Here is a 12,234-nt window from a genome sequence, read left to right as displayed (position 1 = left end):
CTTTAATAAAAAAACCCCATCAGTGGTGCATTTCATTAGCACTGAAGAGTAGAATAGGTCTCTACAGCCAGATGAGAGGAAAACATCTGGAATGCAATATATGTGTCTACAACTGTCTTTCCATCAATTGCACAGAAGCTTGGTCCACTTCTTCAGTTACAGTCTTCTTAAGAACTTTGGTTACAGCATTAATGTTTTGGTAAAAAAAAAACAAAACAAAAACAAAAACCAAAAAAAAAAAAAAAAAAACAAAACAAAACAAAAAAAACCACAAACCCAAAAAAACCCCAAAAAAAACCCAAAAAAAAACCACCAAAAATGAAGAAACCAGAGCAGATTCTTTTCTTCAGGTAGATTTTTCATTGTCCTCTCCTGTCTTCTGAACCCGTGAATACTTTTTGCATGAAGATTTGAAGCAGCTGGGAGGCCAAGATATTGGCCAGGAAAAACTGCAAGGAACAGAGCCTTGCACATTCTTCTCGAAGAAATAAAATATTGGATACCACCATGCTCGAGAGAGAAAATTTGTCTGCGAAGACACCTTTAAAGTCTGTATTGGCACAAGCATGTAAAGAGGAAAAGGCAACTGTCAGTTTAATGGCTTATAATCAATTACACTGAGTCAAGACAACAGCAAAAATGCAATGCATTTGCATGCATTTCTGCAAAGAGAGTATTTAGCCTAGAAACACAGAATTGAGACAGACATTATTGTCCAAATACATACTACAAACTAAGCATCTTTACCATGAAGGGATGCTTTGTTGCTGTGCAAAATTTGGGGCAACAAAGCACTCAAGCCTTTTTCAATATGATTGCTTTCAGGCATGTTATATTTCCACTGATGAGTAAGAGATGAGAATTAGATTAAATGGGCTTAAGAGTTATGCTTCTACTTGAAAGTGCTGTTGAAACAACAGCAGCAGAAACCTTCTGAACAGTGTACCTTTAAAGACATTTACACAGCAATTGTCATTAGACTTGTAGGACTGTCTAGGCAATTTCAGGTGTCCAGAACTTTTATTACTAAACTATTATTTATTCATAAGCTGAGACAAAGGGCTGTTCTATACATCTACAACAGCATTAAAACTGCAAAAGCTCAAAAATATTTTAAAGACAAATTAATATTATTTACTTAAATAACAATGACGTGAAACTCCTTGCCCATTCTGTTTAAACTTCAATATGGAACATCTACTTTTATTCTGAACTTAAGAATTAACTTTGACCTTCTGGCAATTTTAACAAATGCAGGCTACACAAGGATTGTGAAGGCCACTCACCTTTTCATTAGCCATGGAGTGGTACCACCAGAAGAGCCGTGTAGTGATATAGTAGGCAATGATGACATCTACGGTATAGTGTTCATGAGCAACCAGGATACAAATGATGCCAGCAGCGCTCATCAGCCAGCAGATTAAGTGATACCACCAGAAATGTCGCGGTGAATCTGTGAGACAGGGAGGTGATGGGGAAAAAACAACAAAAAAATCATCTGTTATTCTAACAGCCCAAAAAAGCAAGGGCAAAAAGATAAGAAAATTAATTTAAGGCTGCTAAATTTGAAAACGTAATGCATATCACACTGGTACAGATTCCCTGTTGTGATTTGTATGAATCTACATAATAAATTACACAAACTTACTGAGGTGTTCTTACTTTTTAAGGTGAGCACAAGATGGGTTAGTTAGACAACAGTGACACCCATTTTCTAGTCAAATTAAGTTCTCCAGTTAAATAATTTCTAGGATTTAAGGTGCAGAGGAAGAGACAAAATTGAGGTAAGACATACACTTTGGTTATTTAACTTGGTTGTATTTAATCTTTTCTTTTCATGGTCTATATTCAAGTAAACTCAAATCTCTACAATTGACACAACCCAAGCAGAGATCACAAATTAAACAGAAAGACACTCATGTTAATTCTTAGGTTTTTAAGAACTGAGGCTTCATACAAATTTCAATTAATTTGCATGAAGCCTCAGTTCTATGAAACAAAATATACTGTAGAGAAAAGGACAGTATGCGACTTTACTCTTTAATGAAAGATTTAATAAATGGGAATGAAGCTATTCAAAATGCATTTCAGCCACCTCAGTGGAAAAGTTCTCCTGTAAGTCTTTCTTCATTGAAAAAATGCCCTGAGTGTCACAATGATCATTCATAACTTCTGACAGGCTAACTGGCTTCATTTCACTCACAGTGGGAGGTTTTGGCACCTCTTGCCTTGTGGGGCAATGGTCAGCCTTTATTTTCACACAATACCAGTAGAAAAGTTACTGATCTCAACAAGCCTACCCAGGCTCTCATAGGCCTCTGCAAAATAATAACTGTAGTGCCACTTTTTGGTACAAGCATCAAAACAAATTCTCTTAACTTTCCCCAAAACCCTGCAGACAGATTCCCATCTTTCCCCCCCCCCCCCCCCCCCCCGAGTAATCTCAAGAAGTTGATGAAAACAGCATTGAGCAAGACAGACATAACAAGGCTAAAAACACAAATAACTATTCTGGTGAAAAATGCAGTGTGCAAAGACAAAAAAATGGCGGAGTATGAATGGAAGAGAAGATCAGGGCAAAAACTCTACTAAGCCAGACATCAAAACCTCAGAATGCATCTTACACCAAAGACATGTTACTGAAAGAGCAGAGAAGACTGCCATAAGCAGCCTCCAATACAGAGCAATTATAGGGCTTATGTCCTGGTTCAGATAACATTTTGATCATTATATGGGAGGTTGAAAAATGGAAAGCTATGCATTTCTCACTTACATAGAAAACAATTTCAGTGAAATATATGCCTAACAATTAGGCAGCAGTCAAAGAGCTTATTACAAAAATTTGTATAATAAAATTGCACCAATCCCTTATAATACAAAGTACAGAAGAAACTATTCCAGAAAATATTGGGTTGTCTTATCTTTCCTGGTACAACTGAGTACATGAATAGCATTAAAATACAGACATACATAATACAACACAACAGACAAAACAAGGCAAACAAACTCTGTTATTAGGCTATTTTCCTTATATTGCTCTGGTAATTCTGATGAGTTACAACGCCATTCCTCCAGTAATATTCACATCACAGGAAAGAACAAGGTCTAAGAATCATCAGACTACAATCAGGATCTTAAATCACTGTTCAAAGAAGAACAACTCAAATCTGCAATTTGGAGTCTATCACATTCAAGAGGCCCTTTTATATTGTATTTTTTGCTTAAGGCAGAAAGCAGCACTGCAGCACCTTGTTCCCTCAACATTTTAATAAAAGGAAGGCATCAAACTAATGATGGTTAGTCTTATTTTTGTTTTCAGTGAGAATTATATTCCCATGAGCCAAGCTAGCATTTGCATAGTTTGGGATACAACAACAGGAGAGAAGATTCCAACTCCAAACATGAGAACTGAGAAGGGAACTCCCCGCTACGTATTCATGAGTGGCCAAGCTCCCAGGACAGAAGCACTGTTTACCAGATATTAGATTTAGAAGTCAGTGCTAAGTTCCCTAACATTTCAATAGATTCTCTCGGTGCAGCACAGAAGATTTTTCCTCCCATGCCCCAGAGCAATGTAAAGCAAAGGGAGAAACTATAACTGCATCTTCTGCATGCTTGCCAAATTCTTATCAGCCACAAGAAGCATTAAGTAGGACACTCCAGCACAAGACATCCAAAGATCATAAATTAACTTTTCATTGCTTGCAGTAACTAATGTATAGCACACCTGAGAAAATTAATTTTGCTTCTGGATGGAGTGTAAGTGTGCAATGATGCTGTGCTCAAGCCACAGAATTCCCTACAACCTCCTGCAGCTAATCTGCACAGAGCTAGTGTGCACAATTACTACAGCATGTTTTATCCAAAATTTAAATCAGTTGTCAACAAGTGATGAAAAGTGATCTTGTTTTAATCAAGCAATAAACACTTACATAAAGATAGAGGTGACATGATTAGCCACATTTAGCCCTTAATTAAAGCCTGTAACACTTTTAGTCAGCCTTACCACAATCCCTAGGAAGGTGATGGAACAGTTCACCCTTGAGGCCATGACTAAGCATGTGGTCAGGAGTAGTTAGCATGGATTCACCATAGGCAAGTCATGCTTAACCAGCCTGATAGCCTTTAAAATCTGGACAATTGGCTGGACAGATAACAGGAGACAACTGGATGTTACCTATGTGAACTTCAAGCAAGACTTCTGACATTATCTCCCATGATATCCTAACAGGCAAGGCTGGACAATTAGTGAGGGTGGACTGAACTGGTTGAATGGCAGGGCTTGGAAGGTTTTTAAATCACTGGCACAGTCTAATTCAACCCAAAGATTCATACTGGGCCTAGTATTGTTCAACTTACTCATCAACAACTTAGATGAAGGGATAGAATTCATCCTCAGCAAGTCTGATGAGGATACAAAGCTCAGAGGAGTGGAGCTGTGCTGCCCTTCAAAAAAATCATACATACTGAAGGGATGGGCAGAGCAGAACCTTTTGAAACTCAGCAAGAGCAGGTTCAGGGTCCTGCACTTGGATGGAAGAACCTGGTGCACCACTACAGGGTGGGGGCCAACCTGCTGGAAAGCACCTCTGCTAAGTACCTGGAGGTCCTGGTGGCCAAGCTGTCCATGAGCAGTGCCCTCATGGCCAAAAAGGGCACAGTAGCCTAGGGTGTATTAGTAAGATCATTGCCAGCAGGTTGGAGGTAGTCCTGACCCTCTGCTCAGCCCTGTGAGGAACATCTGGAGTTCCAGGCTCCCTAGTACAAGACAGATGTGGAACAAGTCCAGTGGAGGGCTATGAGGATGATTAGGAAACCAGAGCACTTCTCTTATGAGGAGCAACAGAGGAAAACAGGCCTGCTTAGACTGGAGAAGTTGAGAGGAAACCTCATCAATGTGTCTAAATATTTGAATGGAAGGTGTCAAGAGGATAGAACCAGGCCCTTCTCATAGGTGCCAAGCAATAGGACAAGAGGCATCAAGCAAGAAATGATGCACAGGAAGTTCTACCTAAATGCAGGAAGAAATTGTTTACTATGCAGGTGACCATGCACTGGAACAGATTGCCCTGAGAGGCTGTGAAGTCTCTCACTGGAAACATTCAAGAACTGTCTGGGCACAATCCTGCGCAACGTACTCTATGGAAATCTGCTTGAGCAGAAAGGTTGGGCTAGATAACCTACAGTGGTCCCTTCCAAACTTAGCTACTTTATGATTTTACTACAGCCACAGTTCTATAATCCACTCAATTTGTGTTTCAAACCCATATAAATACAGTCTGTGTACAACTGACGAGTAACTTTTGGAGAGCAGTAGTTTTGCACGTACTTTTGTCATTTGTTTTCCCAGTACAACGAGTATGAAAAGAAAGTGCATTGAAATACAATCACTTACACTCTTTGATGAACAGATAGACCAGCGTTAATACTACAGTGTGTCCACTAAACAGGAAGTCTCCACACAGGATGTGTGATCCAGTTATGGACAGACCACCACCAGAAATCAGTCGCAGAATTCTCTGAACCTTTGCCTGAGAGTCTCCATTCAACTAGAACACCAGAAAGAAGTATCATAAGTGACTCAAGTAAATTTCTTGCCCAAACACATGTAGAGTCAGGCAGACAGGGATAAAAGGACAAATTATCTTATTTTTTTTCAGGTTTCTTTTACATATTCTTAAATAAGCACGCGTTTCAAAGTTGACAGGCAATAAAGATCAGTTTGGTAACACTAGAATTCTGTCTATACTTTCCCTGAATATTTTAAAATATGCATTGTATGAGAATGAAATGCAGAATATACTGAAAATATAAACATTACAAATTTGTAAGGTTAGATCTCTCATAGCAGCAGTTGACAGAATCAATGAAACCCATTAAAAACTGGTACAACCTTGCATACCAATTCTGTTATTCTGTTCAGAGCTGACCAGTATTTCTACTGAGTAAAAACCTCAAACTTGCTTCATTTCAGATTTAGTTAAACTCAGTCAGGAGTTAACTCATATTTGGAGGATGTACATTTTTAAAGCATGTATTAGGACCAGCTTTTGATTTCTTATAGATACTATGCAGTTTAATCTACCTGTTTTAAATTAACTCTACAAAAAACCCCAAGAAAAATGGATAACTGTTTTCCATAATCAGAAAAAATAGTCACATTTGACAAAAAAAATCCAGAAGAATTATCATAAAGTGTTTTTCCAGAGTTCAAGTAATTAACCCTGGTTTCATGCTAGCAAAATGCACTTTCAGCAGTAACATTTGCATTTTCCTTTGATTACCTGTTCTCACTCCTCAACACACAGTCTATTACATAGTCATTCCCCAAGCTGTTACAACAAAATCATTACATCTTTACAATAGGGGCACTTAAATAAAACATTTTCAAATAGACACTGATTCATAAGAGGAGTAATTAACCCACTATATCCCAAAGTTGTCTCAATGTAGAAGACAACAGCCATGATGCTGTAACTCAAGACTAGAAATCTTGCCCAAGAGGTGGCAAATTTATCCCCCCACTAAACTGGCAATACTTTTCTTTAGTACAGCTAACACAACAGAGTCTGTTCCAAGGAATTTTAAGTGTACAACTTTTTATTAGTAACCTAAAGTGGGAGTAACAACTCCTTTATGTCACCACTTAACTCCAGTGTCATTAAATTTTTAAAATAATTTTGTAAAACTATTAGCACATCCATGTCTCTGTATGTATCAGCTCATTTACGCAGCTGAACTTGTTTAAGTCACACTCTTATAAAATTTGCAGGTTGGAAGCAGAGACAGACAGCTGATTTCAGGTATTGCAATAGGTCTTGACCAAATAGTGTGAGAAACTAGGCAAAGCACGTAACAGTGTGGGTTGTTAAAGGGATACAGCAACACAAGCTTGCTTATCAGCCTATGAATTCCAGTACTGACCTAGGGTATCCCACCATATAAGAAAAAAATATTGCTACAGTATTAAGAGTGATTAGCTTGAGCCTCAGAAGCAAGTTGATTGATTTAGTAGCAGCACTATTTCAACCTAAGATGTTCTGAAAGGGAGTACTCAACTGCATGAACAATTTGAGGCTCTATTATCACACAAGGTTTGGTTTATCACTACCTATGTTTCTGAAGACATCAACTGTAATTTGTGTTATTTAGTAATACCTGAAACATTGCTTTCTGTTTGATCTAAGGAGCCATCAGGACTGACGCAGAGACTTAAGGCAAGAAGCAAGAGGCAAAGACTCTTACCTTTGGCGCACACTGAAAATGCATTCCAGGCACAGGTAAGGTGGTAACGTACATGGTAATACAGCGGTACAGATACAAAGTTCCTATTATAAAAAAGAACCTGCGTCCCACTATTGATCTGAAAGTAAGGAAAGGGGGGAAACAGATTGAGTGAAAAGTTTACTTGCAGGATATTCAACAGTTACGGAGCTCTAGCTTCATTAGATAGATGAATCCTTAGAATGAAAGAGCAGCTCCACCCCAGCTCTTCACCACACACTTCTCTGAATCAAGTACTAAAACATCCCTCTTCAGCTTTTAGTCTTGTAACTCCTTATAGTGTGAAGCTCCTACCAATTTAAGATGGACTCAGTCTAACTTACAGGTGCAGCCAGGCAGTTTTCCTCAACTCAGTGACCATTTCTTTTTAGTCCCATACTATAACCCCATTCTTGACTTAAATATATATAGTTTAAGAAAGACATAGGAGAAAACTTCTGTTTAGCTGTAGAGGACAGTGGGTTCTTCCTCACCATCATGATTTCCCCAGTTTAAACATTCCCAGGTCAGTAAACACATTCTGAAAAGCCCCATCTTAAAATAAACTTGACTAGTACAACACAGGCGTCAGAAGTTCAGAATTCAAAGACATTATTCAATAATCAGAAAACCTGTATTTCCATATCTGCCATAGTCACTAGAACATTTTGTAAACAAGCAATCCCTTTGTTATTTTCCTGCCAGCCCTATTCTACAGTATTGTTAAGGATTTTATTCTAGGATTTCTTTTACCCAAAATGAGCAATATAATCATACATCAGAGAAAAAAAAATCGCTAACTTACTTGTATCTAAGAAACAACCACTGGAATATCCATAATCCAAGTAGTATCATTCCATTTATTTCTGATACAGAAAAGGCCCATTTCACACGATCAATGTAATCAAAAAATTTGTCAGGCAAGGGAGGGCTTAGCTCCTTTGGAGGTACTCTCTCATGGACCACAGTGATCATGACAGTTGTTAAAATCAAGTTGAAGAGAGCATAGACAAAGGCAATGCCTGTTTTCCACCATTCCAGAGGAAATTTGTTCCTAGATTCAGCAGGCATAGCAATCTGGATGTAATCAGGATATTTCTTTGCTGTTTTTCGCAAGCCATTAGACAAGCCCTTTGGTTTGCTAGCGCCATTTTTGTTCTCTTCACTGACTGAGAGAGTAGGTCGTGAGTAGCCTGTAGAAGTCTCATTTGGCTGACCCTCCATGTGCTCTTCAAGCTTTGCCGTCTCAATGGTACTCATTTCCAAGCTGTATGGCCAAAGAGGCTTTATTAATGACCAATTTCTGGGCTCTATGAACTCTGTTATTTCTCAAAGTCCAATGTTCTTGTTCCTAGATGACTTCTGTAGAACTCTAAAATGCATCCATTGTGCTTTCAAAGGAATTTGTGAAGACAAATCTTTCTTCTAGAGCTGAATCATCTGCAAAAAAAACCCCAAAACAGATACTGAAGGCCTTCATAAGTAGTAATGGGACAGTGAAGAAAACATTCTCAGAACAGGCATTTTTAAGTATTTCAATTCCATCCAAGTCTACTTAGAAACACAGTCAAAAGGCAAATTACTGTGAAATAATTCAAGCCAACTCCTACTTGATAGATCTTATATCAGTTTAAGAACTAGTACCAACTTAGGCTTGGGTTTTTTTAAAGGACAAGATCCACAGACTTTAATGATCATAACATCACTTGCTTTATCAGTTATCAGAATTAAGGCTAATCCATATTTGCAGCAACATTGAATTTTACTGCTTAGAGATATTCCATGCAAAATATCCTGATTTTGACCATAGGGTTGCTACAGACATTAATAATATGGGTTGTCTATATAGATCAGACAAATCTTGTCAGTTCAGGTGATAGGACAAAAAACAGAAGGGCACTACAGAATTCAATTTTGTAGGGCATAAATTAATTTAGATTCATCCAGAAAATCTACTCAATAGATAGCTCCATCAAATTTCATTAGATCTAAATGAGTAGTCCATCAAGTAAAAAAAGCATTTATATAGCCCACTAAATGTCTGAGATTTCAGATAACTGAGAAATATAAACCTGGATTCGATTCTTAGTTATGATACAGTACACACAGAACAGATGACAAATGAACCTGTGTTTGTCCTTTAGCTACTTTAAAACCAAATCTATTTAGACTGTTTTCAAACAGGAACAAATAGAGTCATTATTACTCAGGATTTATTTCAGGCTGCATTTGTTAATTCATAAAAGTTTTGCAAGCTAAAAAAAAAAAACACAGGTAAGTGCATATGTTTTATAACAAGTTTTTCTACAAGGAACAAAGAATGAAGTTCATCTCTAGCAAACAGTCATTTTGCTAGTAAAAATAAAGGCCATTTCCCCATCTTTAAAGTTCTGTGAAATCACTTACCATAGCTGTGATGTATCTTTCTTACTCTGTTCAGCTCCTATGACAAAAATAGTATTACCATGTACAAATTGCTCCCCATCTAACAGTAAATTGTGATTCTCTCTTATTTTAGTGGTTCCTGCAAGAGACGTTCAGCACTGCTACCCCCTCAAGTGTCTGCATGCCAACACAGGCTGCTAGTCTGCCATGCTCTGTGTACAATTAAGTCGTCATACACCTAACCATACACCACAGGGCTTGCTTAAGAACATGCCACCTGCTTACAGGACAATCTAAACCAACAAGAGCCTGCAAAGTCAAGTGATTGTGTTTTGGTCCTTCCAGTCTCATCCCACCCAAACAGAGATGACATTTAACATGGTCAGCATATAAATCTCACTGATTTCCTGGGTGCTGCTCCAACCACTGAAAAAGAGACGAGGTAAAAGTTCAGATCCCAAATATGAGATTCATACAAATAATACTGAAATAGCTGAGAAGCATTTCTAAATTTATCCCCCAGCAGTGTTTCTGAAATCCATTGTCATTGGTCGACCTTCTCTAAATTACTGATCAACAAGCGTATGATAACTATCCATACACAACACATACAAAGAAACACCCAAGAAAACAAGCGATTTTTGATGCTTTTCCTCCCTCTTTCCAATCATATTGTGATCTCTGTATCTCTAAGAAAAGGGCATGTTTAACCCATCAGCCAGACAACAACTTCTCTGATGCTTCCTACAACTAAAAATACCCTTTTAGAGCATCTACAAAAGCAACAGTCTTACTGAAAACTATACCAGAATAATATTTCAGCTTTCACAGGTCTTTTTCTTAACACACCCACTCTTTTATTCCGTCAATCTACTTAATCCTTCAATCTTAAACACGTGACAGAACACTTTAGTGACAGTAGAGAAAAAACTGAACCTAATTGCATATGTTTTGGAATGCATGTACCTAACATTCATCTACTAAGTCAAGACCCCACTTTTCACCATTATGTTACATATAGCAGCCACTGACGCAGCAATCAGCAAAACCTGGTAAATTTTACATTCTGTGCAGTTGAAACATTATTAGAATTATGTATTAAATGAGCACAAACTACCTTAGTTATTTCCTTCTCTTCCCCACAAATACCTAACCTAGTGTTCCTAGAGATATAAGTGAAAGATTTTACTTTCAGATGTTTAATGACATCCAAGTAAGGTCTGAAGATCAAAGAGTATCTGAAGTACAGATGAACAATAACATAAGAACCTAAAAAGTAGAGCGGTGCTCATGTTCTCATATTAACTTATTAAGCAAAACAATTATAGCTACAGCTTGCAGGAGAAAGTTGTGTTCCTTCCTGGTACTTTTAAATGGATTGTAAGGCATATTGATCTACCACTTCTGATGGCTCATCAAGATTATTTCAAGCAGAGTGCATACTGCAGCCAAACGTTTGTTTACATTGATAATTAAAGGCGCTATACATCATCTGATGAGTGATCTGTAAGAAGGTAAGTGCTTCCCTTTATAGTACCTTTTCAACCTCTTTCTCCCATATTCTAAAAGAAATTAGCAACTCTATTGATGAAAACCACAAAAGTCTTTCTTGAAGCTCTCAGCCCCTTTCTGCCAATCTGACTGGCCAGAGAAGTGACAGATACAGAGCACCAACAGTCTTATCCTCTGCTACTGGCTGTAAAAGGAACTGCCCAGAAGTGCACAGGTTCTTCTGCCAAGTTCCTGCCCCCAGTTCAAATATCCATTCACATACCCATAAGTGGTGTGGTTCCTTTTAGTTTCACGTTGTCCTTTTGATAAAATATCTATTTAATTTTTTTGTCAAATCCAAAACATCCCCATATCAAAACCAGAAGATGCCCACAAATAGAAAGCCTTAGAATTCTTCAGCAACCAGGCAGCAATGCTTAGATCTTGCCATCTTGCCAACACTTAGGTCTGAAAAGCACACTAAATTGCTGTAAAATAGGGAGCAACTACTGGGGAAGTATCAAACTCACAAAAAATTGGCCAAGTAACCCAAGAGGATAAATAAAATTCCTATAAGGGATAACTTGTTCCTAAAACTTGGTGGTTTCTTTTTGGAACCACTTCTATACCTTCTAAAAATAAATGTTACCTTATCAAGAAGCAGAGCTTCTTAAGCAGCAACTTTACAGCAGAAATCATAACTGCCTCAAGGAACAACATATTTCAAAGAAAGTCTTTAGAATTAAAAAGATGCTAAAAGAGGAAATGTCCTAATATTTTATCCTGAGCTCCTACCTGCTCCCATGCAAATAGCATCCCTTAGTTTTCTGCATCCTCATTTGACTATCATTTGAAAGAAAATAGTTGATGGGGGGGCACAGCTTTGAGACAAGCACCAGAAAGCATGTCTGCATTTGGCTCTTTATGCTAGAAATTAAGAATAACAGAGTTTATTTAGCTTGTTAGTCATCCAATTTTCTTCTAAAGGTCATTTTCACATAAAGTTAGCTCCCAAATGGTATTTCTCATCAGTATTGGAACTTCAGCATTTCTCAAAATACTTTAATTTCTATAATTTATGAAGGACTGTATAGT

The 12,234-nt window shown here is 37.8% G+C and overlaps 1 protein-coding gene across 6 annotated transcripts in view; it reads right to left on the bottom strand.

Annotated features, from left to right (window-relative positions):
• Positions 1–277: 277 nt before the first annotated feature.
• The window catches only part of SGMS2 (sphingomyelin synthase 2), a 49,951-nt gene continuing 37,994 nt past the window's right edge, over positions 278–12,234 (bottom strand). For all 6 annotated transcript variants that reach the window (XM_053974992.1, XM_053974993.1, XM_053974990.1 and 3 more), the window contains 5 exons: positions 8,069–8,703; positions 7,246–7,363; positions 5,396–5,549; positions 1,287–1,453; positions 278–550 (listed from right to left, as the gene is read on the bottom strand). In XM_053974992.1, the coding sequence (XP_053830967.1) occupies positions 347–550; positions 1,287–1,453; positions 5,396–5,549; positions 7,246–7,363; positions 8,069–8,523 (1,098 nt within the window). In that variant the 5' untranslated portion in view covers positions 8,524–8,703 and the 3' untranslated portion in view covers positions 278–346. The remainder of the gene's footprint in view (positions 551–1,286; positions 1,454–5,395; positions 5,550–7,245; positions 7,364–8,068; positions 8,704–12,234) is intronic.

This window comes from Vidua macroura, chromosome 4, assembly GCF_024509145.1.
Source record: "Vidua macroura isolate BioBank_ID:100142 chromosome 4, ASM2450914v1, whole genome shotgun sequence".
In the NCBI taxonomy this organism is placed as follows: domain Eukaryota; kingdom Metazoa; phylum Chordata; class Aves; order Passeriformes; family Viduidae; genus Vidua; species Vidua macroura.
The sequence above is the reverse complement of the archived record's forward strand: the minus strand, read 5'-3'. Positions and strand labels throughout refer to the sequence as shown.